The following is a 17,107-nucleotide window of genomic DNA, read 5'->3' as shown; positions in this document are numbered from 1 at the left end:
AGCTCACTCAGGCCGAACTTTTGGCCCAGATGGCCGAACTACAAGCAGAATTCAAATAACTTGCTGAGTTGTCCACCCAGAACAGCGCCAGTAAGCATGATGAAAATGGGCCAACCAAAGGCAGTACAGACCTACTAAGTGTCAACCCACCGAAGGAGAAGCTCACCTTAGACAACCCTTTCTCAGAGGAAATCACCAACTATCAGATGCCAAAGAATTTCACGCTACCTTCTTCGCTTGAGCCATATAAGGGGATTGGTGACCCCAGGCTCCTATTAAGAAATTTCAATCTATGATGTTTTTCAATGGCCCTAACAATGAACCTGTTCTTTGTAGAGCTTTCCCTACCTACCTCGACGGCGATGCGCTACTTTGGTTTTCAAAATTACCTGTAGGTTCGATCTCTTCCTTTGAAGAACTGGTAAAGTCCTTTATAGACTACTTCGCTGCAGCACGGATATACGTACACGGATCAGATTACCTCGGCACCATCCGCCAAGGTCCCCAAGAAAGCTTGAAAGACTATCTGACCAGATTTGCAGAAGCAACAATGGAAATACCCGATCTTGACCCCACCGTACACCTGCATGCCCTAAAGGCCGGACTCCGACCCGGAAAATTCAGAGAGACAATCGCAGTAACTAAGCCGAAGACATTGGAAGAATTTCGAGAAAGAATGGCAGGACAGATGGAGATTGAAGAACTCCGCGAAGCCGAAAAAATGGAAAAAAGACAACCGAGGAGAGAGGATGACAAGACCACAAGGTCGGTAAATATCAAAGACTCCAGAAAGCCCTTCAGACTGACCCCAAAATTCGACAACTACACCAAATTCAACACAAATAGGGAGAAGATAATTAAAGAAATCCTCAACGCTAAAATCATAAAACCACCAGCAAGGGCAGGAAACTACCAAGACCAGCGATTTGTCGACAAAAGCAAACAATGCGCTTTCCATCAGAAGTATGGACGTACAACTAACGAGTGCGTGATAGCTAAAGATCTGCTAGAAAGACTGGCTCGGCAAGGCCTCCTAGACAAATACATCGAAGGAAGAAAGCATAAAGAAGGTAACAAGGACCGAGAAGAACGCCATCAAGCTCCAGGGCACAAGGAGGACAACAAATGGTCAAACAACACTCCACCAAAAAGTATCATAAACTGTATATCTGGAGGATTCGCCAGGGGAGGTGAAACAACTTCGGCGTGAAAACAAAGCTACCGCGCAATGCTGGAAATCGAAGAAACAGCACCATAAAACAACGAAGGTGTGCCCGACCTCAACATCACTTTCAGTCAGGCAGATATATGCTCGGCAGCACCAAACTTGCATGATCCGGTGGTAATTTCTATCCAAACAGGCGAGTTACTGGTAAGAAAAGTCCTTTTGGACCCAGGTAGCAGTGCATATGTTCTTTTTTACTCTACTTTCCTAAAAATGAAATTATCTGAAAAAATCATGCAACCCTCATATGGAGAACTGGTAGGATTCTCTGGAGAAAGGATCCCGATTAAGGGTTACATATGGTTAAAAACGATGATGGGAGAGGACTCATTGCCGCGAACCATTGATATACAATATCTAATAGTTGACTGCCCAAGCCCTTACAATATTATTCTCGGAAGACCTGCTCTAAACATGTTCAGGGTAGTAGTATCCACTTTTCATCTATGTGTTAAATTTCAGGCACAGGACGGCAGGATAGCTACACTCCACTCAGACCACCAACAAGCTCGGCAATGCTATAACGCAAGTCTGAAAAGGTCGGCTGCAAGACAGGAGTTTCAACAAGAGGTCAAAGCAATTCACAGCACAAACGAGGTATTATCCCTAGTGGAGGTTGACCCCAGAGAAGACACCCAAGAAAGACCTCAGCCAGCGGACGAGCTCCAGAAGGTCATCAAAACCGGAGCAGGTCACATACGTCGGCCAAGCGCTACAAGGACAAGAAATATCAGAACTTATAAAGGTATTGCGAGCAAACGCCGATCTTTTCGCCTGGACTCCGGCAGATATGCCAAGAATAGACCCAAACATCATCTGCCACAAACTCGCCACTGACAGAACAGTCCGACCTATAGCTCAAAAGAAGAGGAACCTCGGAGCAGAAAAATCAAAGGCAACCTTAGAAGAAACTAGAAAGCTTCTCAGCGCAAACTTCATCAAGGAAATTTGATTCACCACATGGTTATCCAACGTGGTAATGGTAAGAAAAAACTCAGGTAAATGGCGCATGTGCGTCGACTTTACAGATCTGAACAAAGCATGCCCTAAAGATACATACTCTTTGCCAAGCATTGACAAGCTTGTGGACAATGCATCGGGATTCGAAAGCTTAAGCTTCATGGATGCATACTTTGGATACAACCAGATTCTCATGCACCCAGAAGACCAAAGCAAAATAGCCTTTATAACTGAACATGGAAATTTTTGTTACAAAGTAATGCCATTTGGTTTAAAGAATGCAGGGGCAACATACCAGCACTTAATGGACAAGGTCTTTCGCGACCAAATAGGTCGGAACATAGAAATCTACGTTGATGATATGGTCGCCAAAACCACCCCGGGAAGATCCCACTGTGACGACCTCAGAGAAATATTCAAGTAGATCCGAGCATACAACATGAGACTAAACCCAGAGAAATGCGCCTTTGGGGTGCAAGGAGGCAAATTCCTCGGATTCATGCTAACCTCACGAGGAATCAAAGCAAATCCTGAAAAATGTGATGCAGTACTCAACATGGCGAGCCCTAGAACAATAAAGGAGGTGCAACAGTTAGCAGGGAGAGTAGCGGCTTTGTCACGATTCTTACCAGAAGCATCAAGCCGATCATATCACTTCTTCCAGACAATATCAAAGAATAAAAAGTTCGAGTGGACACAAGAGTGCGAGACAGCATTCACCGAACTCAAAGCCATCTTATCATCACCACCAGTGCTACAAAGACCAGAAGCCCGTAAACATTTATACTTATATTTATCCGCTTCTAATTACTCTATAAGCTCGGCTCTTGTCATTGAGACAGGAAAAATACAACGGCCAGTATACTTTGTCAGCAGAGTCATGCAACAAACAGAACAAAGATATCTGAGAATAGAACAGCTGGCCTTGGCGCTAGTGGTAACAGCAAGAAGACTCAGGCATTATTTCCAAAGCCACATGATAATTGTAAGAACAAACCAACCATTAAGGCAGATACTAACAAAGCCAGAACTAGCCGGACGACTAACCAAATGGTCTGTCGAGCTCTCCGAGTTCGATATCCAGTTCCAGTCAAGGCCGGCCCTGAAGGCATAAATCCTAGCAAATTTCATCTCCGAGCTAACACCTGACGAGCACCACCACAGCAAGGCATGGGAATTACATGTCGATGGGGCATCAAGCCGAGGGGGAAGCGGAGCTGGGATAGTAATGAAAGAGGGAGACAAGGTGATAGCCGAGCAATCCCTCCAGTTCCACTTCTCGGCAAGTAACAATCAGGCCGAGTACGAGGCGCTCATAGTAGGGCTCAAGCTCGCCCTCAATCTCCAAGTACATAGCCTGACAGCATATTGTGATTCCCTCTTGGTGGTTCAACAAATCCGAGGAGAATTCCAGGTAAAAGATCCCTTGCTTGAGAGGTATTGGCTTAAAGCAAATGATCTCATTTCAAAATTTAATTTGTTCATAATATTACATGTGCATAGAGAAAAGAATATTAGAGCGAACATACTATCTAAACTTGTCGCCACTAGAACAGACACACAAACATCGGCATTATCACAACTTACACTTAAAAAGCCTAGCATTGAAATATTGTCTATAACAAGCATTAATCACCTCCACGACTAGAGAACACCTTTCCTTGAATACATCAATGCAGGTATCATACCTAGAGACGAACTTAACCGACAACACTTCAAACGAAAAGCAAGTCTCTACACAAACATAGTGGGAGAACTATACAGGCGCGGCTTCTCACAACTATTGCTAAAGTGCCTAGACAAAGACGAAGCAAAAGAGGTAATGGATGAGGTTCATGAAGGCGTGTGTGGAAACCACATTGGAGGACGAGCTCTCGCCGCAAAGATCATCCGAACAGGAAACTACTAGCCGACCATAAAAAGGGATTGCATAACAAAAGTCAAGACATGTGACAAATGTCAGAAGCACGCCGCCATCTCTACAAAACCCCACGAAGTATTACACAGCATGGAGGTAAGTTGGCCCTTTCATAGATGGGGACTCGACATTCTCGGCCCATTTCCAATAGCGCCAGGCCAGGTAAAATTTCTCTTGGTATCAATAGATTATTTTTCAAAATGGATAGAAGTACAGCCGCTAGCAAAAATAACAGTCGAAAAGGTACGATCTTTTATATGAAAAAATATCATATGCCGATTTGGAATACCAAAGGAAATAATATCAGACAATGGTAGACAATTTACAGACAATAAGCTCGGCTCATTTCTAAAAAATTTTAATATACAGCATCATTTTAGCTCGGTCGAACACCCACAAACCAATGGGCAGGCCGAAGCTGCTAACCGAGTTATATTGCAGGCAATAAAGAAAAAGCTCGATAATGCAAAAGGAGAATGGGCAGAACTAATCCCAGAAATATTATGGAGTTATAACACAATACAGACCACCACGGGCGAAACACCCTTCAAACTAGTATATGGGTCAGAAGCACTAATTCCTGTGGAGGTCGGAGTGCCCACGTTGAGAGCCGAGCTATATGATGAACAACATAACACAAACATGAGGAACGCCGAGCTTGACCTCGTGGAAGAGGACAGAGATATCGCGGAAATTAAACAAAGAGCCAAGAAACAACTGGCGGAGAGAAAACACAATAAAAAGGTCGTTCCGAGAACATTCAGTAAGGACGATCTAGTCCTCAGACGAACAGAAGAGGCGAGACGACCTCCTTCGCATGGCAAGCTCGCCGCAAACTGGGAAGGACCATTCCGGATAACGAAAGTACTCAGAATGGGGGCCTATCAACTCCAAACACTACAAGGCAACCCGGTATCAGGGAATTGGAATGTTTCTTCACTAAAAATGTATAGATTATAACTTGTACAATCAGCGGATGAAGGTATTCTTTTCCCCCTTAGAACTTTTTTCCCAAACAAAGAGGGTTTTGCCTAAGGAGGGTTTTAACGAGGCCGGACGCCCAATATATTCAAATAAACGTGATTGATTCTTTCAAACAATCCAAATTCTAACAAACAAAAACAATAAAGCATACGCTGCCAAAATAACAAGGGATATCGTCAAACTTGGCCTAACCTCGGCCAAAACAAACACTATCCGAGTTTGAAGTAACAACAAAACGAACAAAAGGGCAGTCAAATTGACCAAAGCTTGGTCAACAAAACTAAAAAGTCAAACAAAAAGAAAAGAGTTATCAATACATTGGCATATCCAAAACAAACAAAAAACAAATCAAGAAGGAGCATTCTCATCATGCTCCTCCACAGTGCCATCTACAATCATTTTTCCATCAATCACGATCTTAGTCACATCCAGACGATCGCAATCAAAATCAGGAGCCAAGAAGGAGATCTGACTAACAGCACGATCAAAACCAGAGGAGAACATCTCCATTCCCACCTCCTCTAGCTCATGAACCCTCGCAGTTAACTTCCCTTTTGAGACGTCACTCTCCTAAATATCAGCTTGCAGCAACCGAACTTGATCCCTCAAGCGAGCCACCTCCTCTTCAGATTCCTTTGCCCTAGTTACAGCACTAACCACTGCATCATCTTTTTTCTTTGATGATTTCTCCAGCTCAGCAATCTTCGCCTTGTAAGACTTCTCTAGCTCAGAAACCTTATTCATAGCCTCCTGCTACTCAGCACCTATAAGCTCGGTCGTACGGCCAACACACATCAGCCGAGAAGCAACAATCTGCAAAAATCACACCACATAAGGACAAAAGAAGCACAAAGAAAAAATAAAAAAGCCCAGAAGAAGATAAAAGCGACCTGAACAAATTTTTCCAAGCTCTTCATACCAATACAACGAGTCATCAGCATGTCACCTGGATACTGAGAAACCCTATCTGAGAGCTCGGCGATAGGGAATTGATCGCTCCATAGGGAGTGAGGACTTGTACCAGGAATGAAGCCATGAAGCCTCTTCTGACGATCAAACACAGACCTGCCACTACCCGCCACATCCTTATCACCCTCAAAAATAACCTCCAGAGATTGATCTGTCTCATCTCTTTTTCTCTTAAATGATGATGCAGGCTGAGCAGCGGACTGCGCAGCCTCCCCACCGCCTTCCTTAAAGGTCCCAGAGCCACCGACACTCTACTCCTTTTTCTTCTTTAAAAAGGATTGAAACCGAGAAGGGTCAAGAAGAGGAACACGCCCACCTACACAGAACGAAAAATCAGATAAAGAAGACAAACGAATAGCAAAAATAAAACAGCCAAATAATACCTATATAATTCTTCAGACCCACACTATCACCAGAATCATGAAAACCAAGCATGTCACTAATCGACAAACATTCCCCACCAGCAAAGCTCTCTATCAGAAAATCCAACAACAATTATTCCTCCTCGCTACGTTCGTTAGCTTCAAGAATCTGAAGCGGCTCCAAACACCAATATAAAGGAAATTTCTCCACAAGCTCATCATCCAAATAGAAGGGGTACTCTGACTCCACCGAGCGCACTTTCACATACATTTGCTTAAAATTTTTAAAGGAGGATTTATACAACAAAAACAGAGAACGGCCAAGGAAACTGCTTAAACAAACCCACAACCCTTTCCGAACCCCTTTCGACTGAAAAAGAGAAAAGAAAATGAGAAGAGAACAAGGAACAGACAGGAAATCCATCAAGCATTGAAACGCACGCAGGAAGGCCCAAGAGTTAGGGTGTAACTGTGAGGGAGCGCAATTCAACTGGGTCAGAATATCACATTCAAACGGAGAAAAGGGAAAGGTAACACGAAGTTCAGTAAGGCAATGAGTGTAAAAATAAAAATACTGCCAATCCCCCCTCCTTTCGTAAACCCTATCCTCGCCAGAACACCAAAGGAACTCAACTTTCGCTCCCGAACCCTCCTTCACTACCTTCAAGCCCTGAAGCTCACGAACCGAATCAATATCAACGTACGAAAAGGAACGGGTCCTCACGTCGTCATGCACCCAATGGTACGGGTTATCCTTTTTCTCTTCGACAAATTTTACTTTTTCTTTCTCCCTCGCCATTTACAAAATACAAAAAACGGAGAACAAAAGATAAGGGAAGAGAGCTAACCTTTGGAAGTCATACTTGGAAGAAGAATACAAAGGAAAACTGAACGACAGTTCCAAAACAAACCAGATATTATTGCAAGCCCACTAAGTGTCGTGGGTAATGTAAGTAATAACCTCTCAGCAACATCGAAAATCAAAACGGCAAGAGGAGGCATTAATTACGACACGAATCACCAAGAAGGCGGTCCCTTACACTTCAAAAAATTATTCAAACACAGTCAACAAGTCTTCAACGCACCACAATCCATAAAAGGCCTAAGTCCACAATAATGAACAAAAAATCACAAATATAACACGCGAAAAGAACGCACGAATAAAAGCTTGCCTGCCATCTTTTAAAAGATAACAGACAAGCTTGGGGCTATGACATGTACCACGAAGTTCGGCTACACCACCTGGAGATCATAACCAACCATATAATTTGGAGGCACTAAAAGCACGGATAAACCAAACCAATTCAGATAAACGTTGTCAACGTCTCTTCCGTTATCAACAACAGCACAAAATCTCAGAACAAACCAAAATATCACACATCACTCATCTATATAAACAAACGAAGACAGCTCAGTAAAACAGGTCACAAAACTCACTCTAATTCATTACTTTCATCTCTTATAATTTACATACTTACTTGAGCGTCGGAGTGCTTTTTGCAAATGCTCCCGCCGCCGTGTTTCATCGTGCCGAGGTTATTCCTGAAGACTACCTTCCAAACGATGTATAGCTCCACCAATAGATAAGCAGCCTCGTTGGGAGAGATATACCTCGGCTAGACTCGAACGGAACACCGTGGAAGCAAGATAGTATGTGTGAATACATTATTGCATATATATACACTACATGATAATGAATAATGATAAAAGAATTAGTGATTTTGCTTTTCCGAAATATATATGACGTAGTGGTATATGAATTTGATCATATATGCATGTGAGATTTTGTTTTTCGTGGCTTTGTGTCATCAAATTTTTTAGATTAAAAATTAAACTGAAAAGGTTTTGCTACATAAAGAAAGTTAATGTCTTATTGTATATAATCGTATATGTTGCTACTTGCTAGTTGCTACATCATTCACACTTTGCTTTGGTATTATATTTTTCTTCAGATTTTATGAATTGTAATTATTTTATGTCGGATTTATTAATTACTAAAGTGGTCAAATCTAAAAGTTTTAATTAATTTTTAGTCCGTCCATTATAACTCGGTCGAAACCGAACTATATCTCGAATTTCATTATTTTTTTTGTGACTTAAAAGAAAATAAACAAAAACTAAGAAAGAAAAAAAAACAAGAAACTGCTTAAGAAAGGCAGTCCCGCTGAATACTACTCTCAAACTCCTTCTAAGGCAATGGAAGCTCCACTTGGGGAGAAATAGTCCTCATTGCAGTCTTTGCCACGATGTCTGCTACTATATTTGCATCTCTCAAGATCAACCGAAGATCAGCACGCCATTTTCAAGACATGATATCTCGGATTTTTAACACCAAAGGATTAATAAACCCAGAGCAATATTGTAAATTATTGACAATAGTAAATGTCTCCACACAGTCTGTCTCACATATAATGTCTTTTTGTCCCGAGTCCCATGCTAAAAGAAAGCCTCTCCAAATAGCAAACAACTCTCCTTGCAAAATGCTACGACTCTCAATTGTTCCCAGACAGCCTCGTTGCCACCTTCCCTTCCAATCTCTGCTAACACAAGCAAAACTAACTCGAGCACCACTGCCAGGATAGCTAGCATCACAATTAATCTTAAAGGTACCCACTGAGGGGGGAATCCAAGAGCCACTAATGGTTGAGGGGATAGATAGTCGTTGCAACTCAAAAATATTTCGGAGCTCCTTTTCTAAGGACAAAGCCATACCAATCACCTTGTCTGTGGTCCAATGCTCGTGAGGATGAAAGATCTCGTTATTTCTCGAACACCAAATCCACCAGAGACCAGAAAAGAATCTAAAAGGGCGCTGTTTGCTATTATATAAGAACCAACTCATCAAATCCACTGGTTGATCGGAGATCCCTAAAGCTTGCCAAACAAGTTGGGCTTTTGGACAATCCCGAATACAATGTAAAACCGATTCCTGACCTGAGAAACATCGTGGACAGCTATCCGTGTGCGAAATGCCCCTCCTAAAACGAAATGCAGCAGTAGGAAGAGCCTCCCGAAGACATAGCCAGGCCAAAATTTTGTGCTTTTCTGGAACATGTTGACGCCAAAGCCAAAGCCAATTACCCCTATCCTCCCAACTAAACATCTTCTTACTGAGCCACAAATAACCACTATGAGCATCATAAATCTTTGAGGCCGCACCAGTCCAACACCAACCGACCTCTGAACCAGTTTGAACATCTGGGTTGTAAGAGTTAATGTTGCTCTGCAGAGACTGATTCAGATGAGAATAGATATTCTCAAGGTTCCACTGTCCAGATGACCAAAGGTCCAAGATCCTGAGATCCGAATCAGAAATGTGAACATAATCCATCTCCTGACATAGTCGCCCCTCTCTTCTCCATTTAGAAAACCAAAAGTTCTGTTCCAAATCCCCAATGCACCAACTAAAACCTTCCTTATTTAAAATGAGTGTTTTTATATCAATCTTTAATTCTTTATGAAATTAATCCCCTCTTTATAGCTGTTTATTATTTGACCTGTAACTGATCATCCTAAACAACAGTTTTGAAGGTATGAATTGCTAATAAAAAAACCTTTGAGTAGAACAAAGAGGTATGTTGAGTAAAAATATTAGAATCATTGATATTATCTTACAAAAACTGACTTCAATGTCAGATTATCTTCTACATGGTACCCCCATGTTTTTCGTTGGCCGATGTATATTTCATCCATCCAAAGTTGATCAAGGACAAACTGGGCTGGACGAACCATACAAAAAGAAGTGACTTATCAAGCGAGATAAGCTTTTTTTTTTTTTTTTCAAAAGAAATATTGATTTTTTTTTATAGGAGGTTTAGTTGAGGTTTTTTATTTTTAATTTTGAAATTTGTTTATAATTTGATTTGAAGAGAAGTTCGAAAAATATTTATCCTGCATATTTTTATACAAGTATCAAATTAGTATCAATTATAAAAATGTACACGTAACAAGATTAAATTAATAATACTGAAAAAATAAACTTATGTGCTTTTCAGATGGTGTTTAGTTTTGTTTGGTTAACCAAAATTCCATACTAGATTGTCAAATTGGTTTCACCAAGAATGAGATTTTGCATTTCTGTTCACAATTGATTTGTTGTGTTAATCTTTTAAACAATTACTAAACACAAGTCACTTTATTTCAAAATCAGTTATCCAAAAACAAAAGCACTCTTAAACCTGGCCAGTAGACGTTATGGAGTGCCCTGTGTAAGCACACCTATTTTGGAAGGTGCGCCACAAATGGAACCTCATTTCTTAGTTACATAAACATTGTTTCACATGCAACTCATCAGCATAGAAAATTTTCATGCTCAGTAATAGGATTTTAATAGTAATGCTTGTTTAATAAACAAAATTTTCTTATTTAGTTTTACCTCCGGTCCCGGGTAGACCAGAACATGTCGATTCAGAAGGATATGTAAGAATTATTTAAATAAAATTAGCATAACTGACAACAAAATTGGGAATATAATTCAACACTTCATTCACATCAAAACTCCTTCTACATTATTAAGGGCTCTTTTTACCAACTTAAACTTCTGATTTAGATCTTTGTTGGATTTGACAATGTACTCTTTACCGAAGAATTCAATGCCTTGTCGAAGACCCTCGAGTTCAGGGGCCACGGCCACACGTGTGAATACATTCCAGACGGTGCTATCAGGGTACTCGAAGATGGCCTCAAACAGCATGCGGAAATGCATAACTCTTCTTGGGGATAACAGGTTGAGATCACTGAGCTCCACAGTCTTCAACACTGCAAGGGAGAGGGTGAAAGAGGAAACCATTTCAGCCACAAATTTGGCAAGGTGCATTGACCTCATAAGCTGCATTGAATCAAGTTCCTTAAAGTGGTCCCAAATGCAAAACTGCAAAAACGGTAGGGGTAAAAATGAGTCATAAATCAATATCAAGTGCTGTTATGATAACATAAATCAAGCAAAATAATGCAATTCACATTCGACATCCAAAGCATTTGAGAATTCCTCAGCACTATTTTGTCACACCTGTGCAAGCACCCACATTGGTGCAACTATTGAACACAGTCCAATAGTTTCTCATAATCACCTACCTCTTGTCATATTTTCCATACACAATAGCAATATATAGTTCTGTTTCAAATTAGCATTCATACCAGTTTTATAACAAGGAGAGGAACATTACCTGCAGAGTAAACTTGTGATTTTTGTCATGCTCGCACAATTTCGTCGCCAGCACCGTATAATACTTGTTAAAAACTTTCTCTTGCAAGCAACACTCGAGAAGAACCCGCATTATATCTCTGTCCTGTAGCATTAAGAAAATAGATATGTCAACATGGAGGGTCTCATAATTGAAAGAACACAAAAAGTTCAGTAAACTTAAAAAAAAAAGGCTGACCTGCTTCCCAGGTAATTCCAATCGAAGAAGCTTCTCAAATGCATCAATATAGTCCTCACCACTCATTATTATACAGAAGATTGCTCTTCTGGCATCTGTGTTCATCTTTTGTGCAGCGGCAAGCTGAAGCATGCGTTGTGTTTCAAGAACATCTTTGTCGATTCTGTTAGCAACTTCTTCAACATTATCTGTTGCAGAAGCCAAATCCCCAGGTAACCACCACTGACCCTTCTTATCAGGATCAAGTAACTTGCTCCATTTAAGACCTCTAAGTAAAATGTCATCCACTCTTAACTGGAAATAACACAAATGAAACAGAAGTCACTGGGAATGAACAAAAGAATAGTCACTAGGAACACATTTCTTTTCTTCACATCTTTTAAAAATAAAAGTCTTAAAATAAATTCGTCCCCCCCCCCCCCCGGGGGGGCCAAAAAAAGTAATTAATATCTACAGAGAAAGGTGATTGAATAATAAACAATGCCACATAAGAATGCAACCTTCTGCAACCACTTCTTAATCCGAGTGTGGTGTGCAGGGTCCTCCTTTTGTCTTTTCTTGTTGTTCTTGATGTCACATATGGTTTCAAGCATGAACTCCATCTACAAGTGTTACCAAGTAATCAGTGCTGAACTATGTGCAGAAAAACCAGAGAACTTCTCTGATAATAAAATATAGCATGCTCACTCTTTTACTATTTCTCTTTTCATGATTATCTCTGGAGGAAGCCTTCAGGTCATTTGTCGTCTTCTGAACACTAACGATAAAATTTTTCATGGAAATTGGATCATCAGCCCTAATTTTCATTCCACAACCTATTAAGACAAATGGAATAAAGATCAAAGTCAGATATGGTTCATCCATTGGGAATTTCTTATAAAAATATCTAGAGAAGTACATTAGTAACAATTATAAATTCACATAAGCAAAGGAGATAAAAGGATTAAAATAAGGAAATATAAGACCAACTCCAAAGACCGAAGAGAATAAAGAGACAATGGTAAACTGCATTAGGTTATCAAAATTACACATACCATCCATCTATTTGACCAGTATACACTCACCTCTCCTCTATTATGTCATTACACTGAATTAGTATTAAAACGAGGAGAAAAAAGGTCAGTTTTAACACCCCCCACAATCTCATTATGCATAGAGAACACATAAAGATAGAATAATAATTATAAAGACTCTTGTTCTTTTAACATTGTTATTTAAGGGTATTTTTCGTATTAGTACACAGGTGACACACATGTATAAGGATCTGTTAATTACATTAACACCAGAGGATCTAAGTGTATTGTTTAGACGTGCAGTTGGTATAACATAAGGGAGGAGAATGTATACTGGTCAAATAGAAGGATGGTGCAAGTAGTTTTGATAAATCTTAAAGGGTGTGAGCGCAATTTACCAAAGATACAACAAGTCAACCACCACAAACAAATTAAAACAAATACATGAGACCTATCCTACTAATATTGAAGAGAGAGAAATTAGATAAGAAAACTCCAAGTGCTCAATACACCTATGGAATATTTCATAAGATGCATGTATGGCTTGTACAATAAAAAGTTGGCCAAATGCGTAAAAAATGCTTCTGAAGAGTGCAAAAGCTTAAACTGACTTTAAAATCTGAAAATTTATAGCATTCAGTCCCTTAATGTCAAATTGTCCCACCTCCCCACCAAACAACAAACAAACTGCAGAAGGGAACATTACAAACTAGAAAAATACCCAAGGGAAAAATAAAAATCTTACACTGTAGAACTGCCAATATGATAGAGACATCTATCTCGGTCAATCGCTTGCTCAACATGACTAGAAAGTCATATATTAAATCACTAAAGCATTAAAGAAGATATCTGTCAGGGTACAGTTAAAAATCACTTAATACTTCAAAATGCTTGGTGCAGTATACCCACCTAGAACAGACCCCAAATATGCATAAATAGGATAAGAGAAGTGTAAGATTCCGCAGAGAGAGATTGTCCTCTTTAAGGTACTCATCCTGGAATGAAATATGTGAAGATTATAAACTACAGTCAGTCTGCACAATACAATGAGAGCACAAGGGTGATCTGATGAAGAAACTAAAACTAAAAAGGGCAATATATATATATATAATCAGCATGTTGGACTTCTTTTTCAAGCATTACCTCAAAGCATTTGGCAAAGGATGCCATAAACTTTGCACTGAAGTCAACACCAACTAAACAGGCCATCCCTGCAACAAATGCAGCAAAAACAGCAGCGTACCTTCACCAAAAGAGGAAGAAGGGGAGAGGGATGTCAGTTAAACTAAAAGCAACATTGTGCAGTATTCAATGTAAGATCAAAGAGGAGGGATCTGACATACTCAAGGACTGAACACGACATTATGAACTAGTATTATAATATTTAAAATAGAAAAATATATGATTCTAAACTCAAAATATGAAAATAATTTGTCCTAAACCAACACCGATTTGTGCACAACCTTTTCCTTTCAATCATATATTTCTTCTAAGCTCTACAAAAAAAATTATCTGCCTTTTTCCCACTTCTGTGCTGGGTACTCTAGCAGTAGGGCTATAACTAAATTTGAGTAATTGACTGAAGCCCTGTACAATTAATTTTAATGGCTTAATAATATTTATCTCTTCATTTAAGGCTAAAACTGAATTTGGTTCAGGATCTTAATTTTAATGGCTATTATCATCATTTTGAAAATTTTTCATCGATAATACAATGCTTCCCAATCAAATTATTTTAAATACAGAAACAACAAATCCACCAAATAGCAATTCAACAGGGAAGGTAACTAAAATAGAAAGGCTCAAATGCTTAACTGTTCATTGCCCCGTGGCCCACCTGAGCATGATGCCAAAGCCTCCTCAATCATAATGTGTGAAGCTACACTACGTGCAACAGACTGGAAGAGAATTGCATCAAAACTTTATAGAATAGTACAACTTCTTATGTGGTTAGATTTCATAGAAACAACTTGTCAAGCAAACAAAAACTAAATAAACAAGTTAAATGATTGGGTAGCAACTACACTGTGCATTAGTACAATATGGTGTAATTTGAAGCATACACAAGGGACAAAGAAGCAGTTCAGATGCTTTGACAGTGGACATCCATTCTTTAAATAGAGAAAATCACCAAGACCTTTTTTTTAAAAAAAAAAGCCAACAGAAGCAGCAACAACATATTCTACTTATAAGAAAAATTTTTTACCAGAATTTCAACCTTCATGCTAGAGTTAGCAGAAGGTCATTTGACCCTTTACCTTTAAATATTCCAAATTTGAAAAGAACGAGTACATTGTATTGCTCTTCGAGATTAATCATTGAATCTTCATTTTAAAAAATGCAGTAAGATATTTTTTTTTTTTTTAAAAGAGACAATTGGTAAGATTTCCTAGTGTCTACCCAAGTTCCCTCTCTTTGCAACTCTTTGTTTTCCCATTTCAAAATGACATAACAAAGTTTCTTTCGATAACGCACCACAAAGAGACAGTTAAGCATTCATTTTCAATACAACTAATGGTGCAGCGAACCTGAAAGATTGTTGACAATTCTCCAGTAATTGATTCAACATTAGATTCAGAAAGCCTATTAAGAAGTCCTACAAAAGAGCTCAATTTAGAAGAAAATCAATACATGGTATACAGTTAGACATGTGAAGCCAAAACTAAAGCCTGTCCTCCATACCTCGTATACGTCTTCGTATCTGAGTATGCTCTTCAGATTCATTTCCAGCACGAGCTCTCAAGTGAGGTGCAATATATTTTCCCTTTTCTTTCTTTGCTGGAACTTCAGCAGAAACATGCTCTGATGCCACCTCCATTGCCATGGATTCTACAGTATTCGATATGCACAAATCATCATCCACCACATTGTCTTCTTGCTCTTGTCTCAACAACTTTCTCTTCTTATGCTTCTTCCTCACAGTTCCACAATCAGCAACATCTCCTAATGCTCCATCTTGATCAGAAGTTCTCATGAGCTCAAACGCTCCATCTATTGTCTCTACTTCCATCCCTTCATTTGGCAATATTTCCTCCTTATGCTTCTTACTCAACAAGCTCTTCTTCAACCTTTTCTTCGGCAATTCACTAGCACCATGAGTATCCTCTTCTCCAAATAAATCCATAGCAGGCAACATTCCTTCGAGCAATATGTTCAACCCATCATCCAAACCCCTTAATTTCCCTTCCTTCACCTTAAGCTTCTTGGAAAGCTTCCTTTCCAACTCAAGATCCTTCTTCGCAGCTATATCAGCATCCAGCCCAAAAAACTCTTTGCCACTCTTCTTCCTGGAACATCCCTTAGAACCCTTCTTCAACTTCTTCATTTTCTTAGTATCAGAGCCACAAATTGCCACTGATACAACACTCTCTTCAGCTCTCACATGTTTCTCAGAATCCGAATCAAACCCTAAACCCTCTTTTTCCTCAAAACTAGTACTAACTGGTTGCTCCAAGTTTGTCTTAGTTTTCCTATCCGAATCATCTTTACTTCTTTTGATAGCTCGAGATTTCTATACATAAACAATAATCGTGAAAAAAAAGGTTACATTGTTCAAGTGAGAAATAAGGCATAAATATTCATTTATGTTTCAGAAAAGAAAAAAGAATGAGAATAGAAAGGTACCTGGTGGAGAAGCCATGATTGGTGTTTGGATGCATTCTTTGCCAAACGGGATTCTTTCCTCCGTTCTCGCCGCGATTTCTCAGCCTCTGTTTGAGGCATTGCAACTGGGAATGGGGACTGGTGGGTTACCGTGTGTTGATGGGTTGGTGATTTTTGTTCGTTTAGCAAAAGTTTTAAAAATATTCCTAAATTTTATTTTGTTTCAATTTTGTTCCAAAAGTTTTTGATTTGCATCAAATATACTATGGACAGCTAAATTTTCAAAAAAATTAAGATCAATCTAACAATAATGCATGAAAATTATGTTTGATTTGCTTGTGTTGAGGGTTGTTTTTGTGAAATTATTGTTGAATTGGTCTTAAATTTTTTGAAAAATTAGCCACCAAGGGTATATTTGATGCAAATCGAAAATTTTTGGGATAAAATTGAAACAAAATAAAACTTAGGGATATTTTTGAAACCTTTGTCAAACTTCAGAAACAAAAAATATACTTTATTCTTTTTTTTTTCTTTCTGTCGTCAAAACGATGTAATTTTGGATGCAAATTAGAAAATCGGACCTTTTTAAGTAATAGGCCAAAATATAGCTCTCAATCTAAAGAGGTCTTCATTTTTCTGGAAGTAGTGAAAAAACAAAAGAAATAAGAATGTTTATTTTTTTTTTCATTTTT

General features: G+C 39.2%; 2 protein-coding genes across 2 annotated transcripts; one reads left to right on the top strand and one right to left on the bottom strand.

Annotated features, from left to right (window-relative positions):
• The first annotated feature begins 295 nt into the window (after positions 1–295).
• Positions 296–1,210, top strand: LOC112763013 (uncharacterized). The gene has a single exon (XM_025808792.1). The coding sequence runs from the start codon at positions 296–298 to the stop codon at positions 1,208–1,210; it is 915 nt and encodes a 304-aa protein (XP_025664577.1).
• Positions 1,211–10,757: 9,547 nt separating this feature from the next.
• Positions 10,758–16,646, bottom strand: LOC112764347 (uncharacterized). The gene is made up of 12 exons (XM_025809904.3): positions 16,437–16,646; positions 15,495–16,323; positions 15,341–15,408; positions 14,628–14,710; positions 13,956–14,055; positions 13,722–13,807; positions 13,558–13,640; positions 12,487–12,614; positions 12,300–12,401; positions 11,800–12,093; positions 11,584–11,706; positions 10,758–11,288 (listed from the first exon to the last, which is right to left on the bottom strand). The coding sequence occupies exons 1-12, from the start codon at positions 16,533–16,535 to the stop codon at positions 10,905–10,907; spliced, it is 2,379 nt and encodes a 792-aa protein (XP_025665689.1). The 5' UTR covers positions 16,536–16,646; the 3' UTR covers positions 10,758–10,904.
• Positions 16,647–17,107: the final 461 nt, after the last annotated feature.

Source organism: Arachis hypogaea, chromosome 17 (genome assembly GCF_003086295.3).
Source record: "Arachis hypogaea cultivar Tifrunner chromosome 17, arahy.Tifrunner.gnm2.J5K5, whole genome shotgun sequence".
Classification (NCBI taxonomy): domain Eukaryota; kingdom Viridiplantae; phylum Streptophyta; class Magnoliopsida; order Fabales; family Fabaceae; genus Arachis; species Arachis hypogaea.
Note: the sequence above shows the minus strand (reverse complement) of the source record. Positions and strands in the feature narration are given on the sequence as shown.